Here is a 12,644-nt window from a genome sequence, read left to right on the forward strand (position 1 = left end):
AGGTCATGGCCTAGTGGTCCATGTGGAGGAGGAAAGAAAGCTGGAGCCCTAGCAGTAGTGGTCCCTGCCTGTTGTGCTTTCGGAAGTAGGATTTGTTAACTTAGTTCCCAAAGAACTAAGTGGATAGAAAATGAGGATAAACAAAAACAATAGCTTTCTTGGGAAGGGTTGCATTGAAGAAACCCTAAGTTTGTCCCTATTATTTGGAAGGTAGCAGGCTAACAGCAGAAATTTTTTTTAAACTTTCCTTTCTATAAATGGTGTTTTTAATGCATCAATGTGGAGTAAAAGGAAGCCCTTTAAGGCTACAAATCTCCAGATGCTAAAAGAATTATATAGGAAACCATATGTTACATATTCTGCTTGCCATGTTGACTTCAGGTAATGGCTACAAGGGAATTGTGCATACATTTAAGGGAAAAAGTGCATACATTTCTACCGAATATGTATGTTTTGAAGAAGTAATTTCTACTATGTTTAAACTAGAAAAATAAAAATGCTAAACCTACCAAAGGAAATTTATGCATGCTGTCCAAGGCTTGGTGAGGAAACAGAGTCCTACTCCCGCTGGTGCCTATGCAACCTGCACAGATGACGGAAAATGTCCATTTCCCACTGGCGCTTTGAGAGAAATATCCTGACAAGTTGGATAACAAAGCTTTCCAGTGAATGTTACCAATAATTAGAAAAATCAACAAGATTGGAGTAAAGATTTAGGATAGGAGTGTTCATTTTTTTTTGGAAATGGTAGAGAGAAAACCCTTGTTTGTTTGAACAAAAAAAGGTTGAGAAGGCTTAAAATACTCATACTAAACTAACTCTTACCTTAAAAAACTACTAACTGTAGTTCTTAAACTTTTCCTTTTGTTTGCTTTTCTTTTAAACAAGAAATTTGGTTTTACTGCAGACTAAGACAATTGTGGCAGCTCCTTGTGAAGGAGAAGACAAGAACCAGCAGACTCATCTCCATTCCAAAAGAATAAATAAATCATAAGAATGGCTCAGCTGGGTGTAGCTCAGCGGTAGAGGGTCAACCTAAGAACCAAGAGGTCACTGGTTTGATTCCCAGTCAGGGCATATGCCCAGGTTGAGGGCTTGATCCCCAGTGGGGGGTGTGCAGGAGGCAGCCAATCAATAATTCCCTCTCATCATTGATGTTTCTATCTCTCTCGCCCTCTCCCTTCCTCTCTGAAATCAATAAAAATATATTTAGAAAAAAAAGAATGATTATGATGGCTGAAAATAGTTCTTGAGATGAACCAAGATCTCTTAACCAGTAGTCTAGGCAGGCAACCTTGGGCATTTGTTCTGGAGGAGTGTGATTTGATATTCACATTTTCTTCCTACAGACCCCAAAATGATCTCCCTGACACTTGAGCAAGGCTAAGCTGATGAGAGAATGTCCTGCAGCTGAAGCAAAATAGGGCCGAATGAAGAAAATAAAAGTCAGTCTCTTTGTAGTTCCTGACACAACTTTAAATGCTCTACTTACTCCAGCAACCTCATGAGAAAGACCCTGAGTGCATGTGGCATTTCCCACAGTTCCAGGATAGGGTTTAATTATGGTTCTTTCTAACTAGTCATTGTTGTAATTTTTCACTATGGCTAACTTAAACCTGTACTTCTGGCCGGAAAGAGACACAAACAAACCAGCATGGGATGAGATATGTGTACAGTTTTGATTATAGATCTAAGAATAATGGCTTTGAAGGATTACAGTTGAGCCCCATGGCTGCCTTAAACTGGCAATATTATAGAGAGATCTTGATTGAGATGGAGCTGCCCTAGTGCGTGGCACCGTACCTCTACCAGAGCCCGCCTAAGCTTGGGTCACACTGTCCTAGAGCTTCCCCTGGCTGTCTTGTAAGTTCCTGGAAAGATTAAAACTGACTTATTCCATCATCTATGAGTTCTTATATGTAGTAAGGATTTACTAAATACTGGACTTTTATAAAAGCTATTTAAGCTCTGTCTTAAAATGGCTGTTTTGACCAGCAAGTTTTTGGTTCAATCTGGGTAAGGAGACAGAACTGAAAGGAAGATGGGGTTGCTACTGACCAGTTCTGGTTCTCCTTTCCAGGCCTGTTCTGTTTTCTCTCCTCGAGATCATCTAGCAACAAGAGTGTCAGATGCTAGTGTGCTCCTCAGACTCCAGTCCAACCTGACCAGGAAGACAGCATTCCCCCTGCCGGCTTTGCCTTCTTATCCCATGACTAAGGAGTGTGGCCAAAAGACATCGAAAGCTCTGCAGAAGGAAGGGATTAATCGGGAGCTGACAACTGCTGTCTCATCACAGACTCATTATGCAACTTTTGGGCCACAACATTTGTCAGCTGAGTGAGAAGGAGGGTTACGTGACAGTTCACTGAATATTAAATCTCCAAAAGCTCAATCATGAATTTGGGTCATTGTTTTTGCCCAAGTTAGAGATAAAAATGAACAGGAGGTATGCTTGGGATTTTGGGATGTTTTCAATCCATCCCAAAGAAGCACCTATATTACTTAATTTCTTAAGAACTATGGACAGTAAGAGCATCCCACTCTTCAACTAGCCAAAGCATATTCTTTTCTAGAGGAAGCTCCAGGTGCATGCAGGGAAGAGCAGACTTCATTCACGTCTACATTCAGAATATGAGCCGAAGAACACTGGAAGTGTTCCATGGTGTCACTGTATCACAGCTTTTTTATCCATTCAGCCACTGATGGGCACTTGGGCTATTTCCAGATCTTGGCTAATGCAAATAATGCTGCTATGAACACAGGAGAGTAAAGAAGAAGAAAAGAACACTGGAAGGAGGCAGCATTCTGTCCCTGGCAGTGGCATCCAGGGTGTTTATGAGATACACAAGTGTTTGAGATACTGGCCTTAAGAGGTTAAGAACATAGCAAAGCTTCCTTTGTCACCTTAAAGGGCTATCATTATGAAGGTCTCCGAATCCTTTTTGAATCTCTTATTTTGATTCTGAATCACTTCTTGAGGTAGCAGGTTCTAGAACCACACTACCAACTTTGCAAAGACATGCCACCTTGTATTATATGAAAGCTTCTTAAATTTCAAAGGAAAAAACACATTCAAAAGGTATCCTCTAAGTCAAGTATTTAAGAATTTGGCCAATTTGTTCTCCTTCTAATTAAAACTTTCATTAGAAAAGGTTCAGAAAGAATTCCTTATAAGAAGAACAAAATACATACACAAACACAACTAGCCTCTTGAGTGCCTTCACACACTTCCCTGTGTGGATAGCCATGACAACTCTATTTAAGCAGCTACTTTAATTTTCAACTGGCATTGGCTCAGGAGAAAAGTTCCTAACAAAGATCTGTCATATCACAGGCAACATTACAAGTTTTTAAAAACTTTTGGATACTCTCATGTAATATCAGGCATTGTCTTTTATCTTCTTTTAAAAATAACTTTTGCTTGAAAGAAATACTTGCAGTTGGACCTAGGTTATCTTTTACTTATAGAGCCCTCCAAGAGGTACACTGAGGCCTAAAAATATTGTTACTAATCTTTTATGGGGTCAAAAATTAAAGGACAGAAAATTGAGAAACTGTTATGGTTGAGTCTCACTCTAAAGACCCAGTGATTTAAAATAAAATCATATAGTTCCTCTCCAAATTTAGACTCCCAAAAAATACAGTATGAGGGTAAGAAATTTTTTTTTTTAAGTTTAAGAATCTGTACCAGTGTAGATAGTTCAGATTCAGGGTACCTAGATGCTAAGAGAGTGCTTTGTGAAAGTCAAATGTTCTACAGTTATTTGGAAAACTTTAGTTGCCATCCTATCTAATAAAGAGGGAATATGCTAATTGACTGTCCTGCCCTCAGAGATGGCGGCACCCACAGCCAATAAGGAGGGAATATGCTAACTGACTGCCACACCCTCAAAGATGGCGGTGTCCACAGCCACAAGATGGCAGTGCCCAGTCCCCTCAGCCCCGCTGGGGGCAGGCCGGCCACTCTGTGCACCTGCCTCCGGAGACCCCCAGCCCCCAGCCGCCCAGATAAGATTAGAATGGAGATACAAAGTAGCAACTTTCCTTCCCCAAGTCTAAAACACTGGACATACTTGGGATCACATTCTATCCTAGGAGGAGACAGAAGGAAGGTATTATTTCAATTCTTTATCAAGAGGCCAGCACATATGAAAATGAATGTTAAAGGCAAAATAATAATCCCAATACCCCGACTCCTAATGCACTGCACCCATTCCTTTAGAAACCACAGTCAACTGATGATCATTCTCAATTTTATCCAGTACCACACATACAAAATAATCCTTTAGACTACTGTGCTCTATATCAGAGCAGGAGTGCTTCCTAACTACACTTTAAAGAATATACTCCAATTACCAGAGTATTAATTTATATTTCTTTCCTACATATTCTTTTAATACATCTTTTAATATATTCTTTATATTTTTTTAATTAAAAAATTAGTCCCAAATTCCCCATTCTTAAGGATTTGTAGGTTCTGATTTTTTCAGAGAGTAATTTGTAATATATTTTTCTTTCAATGAATCAAATAATGTTTATTACATACTACCATGATAATTAAAAAAAAAAAAGGAGATTCCATAATGGCAGCAGAGTAAGTAGAAGCTACACTGACCAAATTGGAAATACAAGTAAAATATACAGAAACCACCCTGAAAAAATCAACTGGAGACTAGCTGAAGAGAACCCTGAAAACAAGGACAAAAAATGGAAACCACATAGAGACCGGTAAGAAGTGTGCAGGCGCAAAAAGGCTGGCCAAGCTCCCACAAACAACAGCTGAAGTTCTGGCGGGATATCTCAGCTGGGGGGGGCGGTGGGTTCCACTGGGAACTCTGAGATCTAAACCCCAAACTGAGCTCTCCAGCCTAGAGCATCAGAACTGAGAAAGGTGGCCACAAAACATCTGCTGGTGAAAAGCAGCAGGGGTGCTGTCTACCAGGGAGAGATGGCTGGAAATGCAGGCACCCTCTTAAAGGCCAACACACAAAATTTCATGTGTAGCCACTAACTGTGTGAGCTGGAAAAGGAAGGGTAGAGAGGGCTGGAGCTGTGTGAGGAGAGTCCAGAGTTGGGGGCTTTGGGATTGGACTTGCAGAGCAACCACCACAGTTTCCTGTGCTGAGTAATTCCCTCAGGCCACAGAGGACAATTTATCTGCAGACCTTTGCTATCCAGGAAGAGTAAAGATATAGTAACTATGAAAAAAGACTGGTCGGAAATAATGACATAGCACTAGTAAAGAACACATGGGAAGGCATACACAGTAAATTTAGGGGAAGCTGAGGACCAGAGCAGTGAATTAGAAGACAGAGTAGAAAAAAAAAAATCACTCAATCAGAGAACCAAAGAGAAAACAATTTAAAAATGGGAGGACAGCTTAAGGGAGCTGTGGGCCAACATGAAATGTAACAATATTCATATAACAAAGGTGCCAAAGGGAGAAGAAAGTGAGCAAGGGATAGAGAACATGTTTGAAGAAATAATGGCAGAAAATTTCCCTTACCTGGTGAAGGAAAAAAATTACAGAAGTCCAGGGGGTATAGAGAGTGCCAATCAAGAAAAACCCAAATCCACACCCAGACACATCATAATTAAAATGCCAAAAATTAAAGGCAAAGAAAGAATCTTAAAGGCAGCAAGAAAAAGCAATTTGTTACCTACAAAGAATCTTCTATAAGGCTGTTATCAGGAACTCCACAGGCCAGAAGGGAACAGCATGAAGTATTCAAGGTAATGAAATGCAAGGATCTGAAACCAAGATTACTATACTCAGCAAGGCAATCATTCAAAATAGATGGTGAAAAAAAGAGCTTCCCAGACAAAAAAAGTTAAGGAGTTTATCACCATCAAACCAGCACTGCAAGAAATGCTAAAGGGATTGCTGTAATTAGAAGAAGAAATAGAGAGAAACATAGGTATACAGAATTAAAATGGCAATAAATAAGTACCTACCAATAATAACTTTAACTGTAAATGGATTAAATGCTCCAATCAAAAGAAATAGGGTAGCTTAATGGATACAAAAACATGACCCAACTATATGCTATCTACAAGAGACCACCTCAGAAAAAAAGATGCACAGAAGATGAGTGTGAAGGGATAGAAAAAAATTTTCCATGCAAATGGAAACAAACAAAAAACAACTGGCGAAGCAATACTCATATCTGACAAAATAGACTTCAAAATAAAGGCCATCACAAGGGACAACAAAGGTCACTACATAGTACTGAAGGGATCAACCCAAGAAGAGGATATAACCCTGGTAAACATATATACACCCAATATAGGGGCACCTAAATATATTTTTTAAAAAAACACCAAAAAACTTCTAGAGGACTTTAAGGGAGAGATCGACAACAATACAGTATTAGTAGGGTACTTTAACACCCCATTGACTTCACTGGATATATCTTCCAGATAAAAAATTAACAAGAAAACAGGCAAAAAATTAACAAAGAAACAGGTAAAAAATTATCAAGGAAACAGTGACTCTAAATGACATACTCGATTATACGAATTTAATTGATACTTGTAGAACATTTCACCCCAAAGCTGCAGAATATACATTCTTCTCAACTGCACATGGGTCATTCTCAAAGACAGACCACATGTTAGAACACAAGACAAGTCTCTACAAGTTCAAGAAGACTGAAATCATATCAAACATCTTCTCAGATCACAATGAAATCAAATCAGAAATCAACTACAGTAAAAACCCTCTAAAACATTCAAACACAGGGAGGCTAAATAGCATATTATTAAACAATGAATGGATTAACAATGAGATCAAGAAAGAAATAAAAAACTTCCTGGCAACAAATGAAAATAAACACACAACCACCCAAGATTTCTGGGACATAGCAAAAGCAGTCCTAAGAGGGAAGTTCATAGTACCACACCTCAAAAAACAAGAAAAAAATTTTCCATGCAAATAGAAACAAACAAAAAACAACTGGCGAAGCAATACTCATATCTGACAAAATAGACTTCAAAATAAAGGCCATCACAAGGGACAACAAAGGTCACTACATAATACTGAAGGGATCAACCCAAGAAGAAGATATAACCCTGGTAAACATATATACACCCAATATAGGGGCACCTAAATATATTTTTGCCTGACCGGCATGGCCCAGTGGTTGAATGTTGACCTATGAATCAGGAGATCATGGTTCATTTCTCTACCAGGGCATATGCCCAGATTGTTGGCTTGATCCCCAGTGGAGGATGTGCAGGAAACAGACAATTAATGATTCTCTCTCATTATTTATGTTTCTCTCTCTCTCTCTCTCCTTCTCCCTTCCTCTCTGAAATCAATAAAAATATTTTTTAAAAAAACAAGGAACATTTACGATAAACTATTTAACCCTACAACTTAAAGAATTAGAAAGAGAACAACATGAAAAGCCCAGAGTGAGTAGAAGGAAGGAAATAATAAAAAATTAGAGCAGAAATAAATGACATAGAGACTTAAAAGATAATTTTTAAAAAAATCAATGAAATCAAGAGCTGGTTCATTGAAGAGATAAACAAGACTGATGAACCTTTAGCAAGACTTATCAAGAAACAAAGAGAAAAACTGTGGTACCTCTACACAATGGAATACTACACTGCTGTAAAAAAGAAAGAATTCTTACCATTTGCAACAGCATGGATGGACCTGGAGAGCATTATGCTAAGTGAAATAAGCCAGTCAGAGAAAGATAAATATCACATGATCTCATTCATTTGTGGAACATAATGAACAACATAAACTGATGAACAAAAATAGATCCAGAGTCATAGAAGCATTGAACTGACCGTCAAGCCTCAGAGGGAAGGCGCGGGTGGGGTGGGGTGGGGTGAGGAGGGTAAGAGATCAACCAAAGGACTTGTATGCATATATATAAGCATAACCAATGGACACGGACAATAGGGGGGCGAGGGCCTGTGCTGGGGGTTGGGAGCAGCTAGGGAGAGGTCAATGGGGGAAAAAGGAGACATATTTAATACTTCAAACAATAAAGAATTTAAATTAAAAAAAGAAACAAAGAGAACCCAAATAAGTAAAATCAGAAACTAAAGTGATGAAGTACAACTGACACCACAGAAATAAAAAGGAACTACTATGTAAGAAACTACTATCAACAACTATATGCCAATAAGTTGGACGATGTGGATGAAGTAGAAAAATTCCTAAAAAAATACAATTTTCCAAAACTGAATCAGGAAGAATCATAACATCTGAATAGGCCAATAACAACTGAAGAAACAGAAGCAATAATAAAAAAAAAACTCCCAGCAGACAAAAGCCCTGGTTTGGATGGGTTCATAGGGGAGTTTTACCAAACCTTCAAAGAAAAATTAACACCTCTTTCTCAAACTACTGGTATTCCAAAAAAAATTCAAATAGAAGGTACTCTTCTAACCTCTTTTTCTGAGGCCAGCATTATCCTAATTCCAAGCTAGATAAAGACACTACAAAGAAAGAGAATTACAGGCCAATATACCTGATGAACATAAATACTGAAATCTTCAACAAAATATTAACAAATCAGGTTTAGCAATACATTAAAAGATCATATACCATGACCAAGTGAGATTTATTCCAGGGATGCAAGGCTGTCACAAAATTCACAAATCAATAAATGTGATATATCACATAAATAAACTGAAAGACAAAAATCATATGATCTCATATCAATAGTCGCAAAAAAAGCATTCAACAAAATCCAGCATCCATTTTTTATATAAAATTTTCAACAAAGTGGGAATAGAGGAATCATATCTCAGCATAATAAATGCCATGTACGACAAACTTACAGCCAACATCATAATCAATGGGCAAAAACTAAAACCATTTCCCCAAAGAACAGGAACAAGACAAGGATGTCCGCTTTCATCACTCTTTTTTTGACATAGTACTGGAAGTCTTAATCACAGCAATCAGACAAGAATAAATAAAAGGTATCCAAATTGGAAAGGAGGAAGTAAAACTGCCATTATTCGCAGATTACATGATACTGTACATAGAAAACATTAAAGACTGCTAGATTTAATAAATGAATTTGGCAAAGTAGCAGGATATAAAATTAACACCCAGAAATCAATGACATTTTTATGTACCAATAATAAACTCTCAGAAAGAGAAACTAAAAAAGTAAGTTAGCACTGCAACAACAACAAAGATACCTAGGAATAAACTTAACCAAGGAGGTAAAAGATCTGTACTCAGAAAACTATAGGACATTATAAAAGAAAATAGTGGAAGATACAAACAAATGGAAGTATATATAGTTTTCATGGATTGGTAGAATTAACCTCATTAAAATGTCCATACTAACCAAAGCAATCCTTATTAAAATACCAACGGTATATTTCACAGATCTAGAACAAATATTCCAAAAATGTGTATGGAACCAAAAAAGACCCCAAGTAGCCTCAGCAATCTTGAGAATGAAGAACAAAGTTGGAGGGATCACAATACCAGATATCAAACTATGCTGCAAAGCTATTGTAATAAAAATAGCCTGGTACTGTCACAAGTACAGGTATATAGATCAATGAAACAGAACAGAGAACCCAGAAATCAAGCTAAGCCCTGATGCTCAATTAATATTTGACAAAGGAAGCAAGAGCATATGATGGAGTAAAGACAGTCTCTTCAATAAATGGTGCTGGGAAAATTGAACAGGCACATGCAAAAAAACAACAACAAAACACACAAAAAAGAAACTAGACCACCAACTTACACCATACACAAGAATAAATTCAAAATGGATAAAAGACTTAAATGTAAGGGTGAATGGGTGGGTGGGAAGAGATCAACCAAAGAACTTGTATGCATATATGCATAACCCATGGGCATAGACAATAGCGTGATCAAGGCCTGGAGTGGGAGCCGGGGATGGGCTAGAAGTGGTCAATGGAGGAAAAAAAGGGGGACATATCTAATACTTTCAACTATAAAGATTTAAAATAAATAAACCAATAAAAATATAAATAAATTAAATATGCAAGTAGGATTCCATTAAATTCTATCTCACTATTAACTGCCCTGTATACTGTATATATCATTCTTATATTCAGCATAATTGGGGTTAATTTTAGGGCTCAGAGCATCTGAAGGAAAATCGTGTTTTCACTAGAAGTAAAATCCAAGGTTAATTCCCTCTTGTTCTCCCCTCTATGAATATAAAGGTCTCAATCCTTAAAGATGGATATCCTGAGAAGTGGGGAGTACAAAAAGGTCATCTCTTAACTTTAAACTGAATACTCTCATTATGAAAGTTCCCAAAGCTTGTTGATGATATGTAAGGATCTGGATTTGAAAGAAAGGGGTACAAAAGCATTTATCTTTGTAAAGGAGGTAAAAATCTGTTTTAAAGTGAGTTTGTTTTTACCATGTGAGGAGTTTCTCTTCCTTCAGATCTTTTTTCTTTTAAATATATATATACTAGAGTCCCAGTGCATGAAATGTGTGCTCTTGGGGTGGGTCCCTCAGCCCAGCCTGCACCCTCTTGCAGTCTGGGAGCCCTCGGGGGATGTCCAACTGATAGCTTAGGCCTGCTCCCCACCATCAGTAGGACATCCTTAGCACTGCCGCAGAGGTGGGAGAGGTTCCCGCCACTGCCTTGCTCACCTGCTGTGAGCCTGGCTTCTGGCTGAGCAGTGCTTTCCCTGTGGGAGTGCACTGACCACTAGGGGGCAGCTCCTGCATTGAGCGTCTGCCCCCTTGTAGTCAGTGCACATCATAGCGACCGGTCATTCCGCTGTTCGGTCGATTTGCATATTAGCCTTTTATAATATAGCTTTTTATTATATTGTGTACTCGGGGACTGGGGGGTCCCTCAGCCCAGATTGTGAGAGGGCGCAGGCCAGGCCAAGGGACCCCACCAGTGCAGGATTGGTGCTGGGGAAGGACATTGGAGGTTGGCCAGCTGGGGAGGGACCGCAGGAGGGCTCCAGGGCGTGTCCAGCCCACCTCACTCAGTCCTGATTGGCTGGACCCCAGCAGCAAGCTAACCTACTGGTCAGAGCGTCTGCCCCCTGGTGGTCAGTGCACATCATAGCGACTGGTCAACCAGTTGACAGTCTGCCCTCTTGTGGTCAGTGCATGTCATAGCAAGCGGTTGAGCAGCCTTAGCATATCATTAGCATATGATGCTTTGATTGGTTGTTCTGCCATTCAGTCTATTTGCATATTACCCTTTTATTATATAGGCTGTATATTTTATTGTTGATAGTATTACAGATGTCTCCCATTTCTATCCCTCCACTTTACTTCTCTCTGGTCTTTTGAACTGAAAAGCATCAGGCCCTGCCTAAGTTTGTCACTTCCCTGGGTCTAAGCAGCCATGTTATCGGCTACAGTGATATTCTCTTCACTGCTGTGGATAATGCTCTATATTTGTGCAAAATTTAAGATGATTAAAAATCAAATGCCATTTCACAAAGCAAGTATTCCAAAACATCAAGCTAGTTAACCCAAAATAATGTGATAAGATCTTCCTTAAAGGGAAGGAAGTTGGGGCAAAGCCAGCCAACCAAAGCACATCAAAGCATTAAAGGAAACCATAACTCACCAAAGTGAGACTTCTGGAGCGAGAACTGCTACTTCGACTCTCCAAGCTGCCCCCTCTGCTCAGGTCACTGAGCCTGCAGCTGGGTGACAAATCAGAGTCCATCTCTGAAGAGTCTGATTTCTGGTGGTTTACTGGCATCCCCACATAAATGTCGGCCAGTGGCTTGATCACAAGAAGAGGGGAAGGGGCCAGTGTTCCATTCTGAAGTCGTGGATCACTTCTAGAGAAACCAAGCACAAGCAACAAGGGTTAGTGAGCCTAAGGAGTAAACGCCTTACCCTCCAAATGAAAAGCTCAGCATGAGTAAGAGTCATCTAGACTTAGGGCCTCAACCATTAAGAAAAAGATAATTAGGAACCCCTAAGTCAACTAGTTTGGTGATGCTCATTTTCATTTCTCCTTATATCCTTCTCCATTATCAAGATGCAAGAATTATTTTTAAGGAAAGACAGATATACTAAAAATTGCTTTGGTGCAGATGATTTGATAGAATAATGTGCTGGCACCTTCCTCTACTTAGGCTCTGTACTTTCATGCTCAGAGTCAAGTTCTCTCTGTGTGGCTTATTAATTCTAGTCTTTTCTGCTTCAGACACCACAAAAACTGTAGCTCCTTTTCCAGCTTCATGACAGTTTAGAGTTTAGTTGAAGTGACAAGAGTTATAAATTACTAATGCAAGTTTGGGTGACATCCCCAAGATTCTAGACTTCTTTGGAAGCCATATGCTATTTTAATTTCTACATAAAATATTGAGTCCCATAATTTAATACTATCAGGAAGTTCATGTTTTTACTTTCAGGAAGAAAGACACTGAAACTGTCCCCTATAAGCCCCTCGATTTCACACAGTCCACTACTCTTTTTTAAAAATTTAATATATTGGGTAACATCTATCTACATAAAAGCCTAAGTGACCATTGCAACCAAACGGACAACTAAACAGGCTGCGTGGGGCAACCAGGCTGGCAGGGGGGTTAGTGAGGGACAACCAAATGACCAAGCAGCAGGCTGTGTGGGGCGACCCGGTTGGCTGGGGGGTTAGGGAGGGGCAACCAAATGATTGAGCAGTAGGCTGCAT

The 12,644-nt window shown here is 39.2% G+C and overlaps 1 protein-coding gene across 1 annotated transcript in view; it reads right to left on the reverse strand.

The window, feature by feature from the left end:
• PROSER2 (proline and serine rich 2) overlaps positions 1-12,644 on the reverse strand; it is an 80,240-nt gene that overhangs the window by 63,876 nt on the left and 3,720 nt on the right. Inside the window, exon 2 of the mRNA XM_006753342.2 lies at positions 11,568-11,787. Within this exon, the coding sequence (XP_006753405.1) occupies positions 11,568-11,705 (138 nt within the window). The 5' untranslated portion in view covers positions 11,706-11,787. The remainder of the gene's footprint in view (positions 1-11,567; positions 11,788-12,644) is intronic.

The sequence above is a fragment of the Myotis davidii genome, unplaced genomic scaffold, assembly GCF_000327345.1.
Source record: "Myotis davidii unplaced genomic scaffold, ASM32734v1 scaffold1611, whole genome shotgun sequence".
In the NCBI taxonomy this organism is placed as follows: domain Eukaryota; kingdom Metazoa; phylum Chordata; class Mammalia; order Chiroptera; family Vespertilionidae; genus Myotis; species Myotis davidii.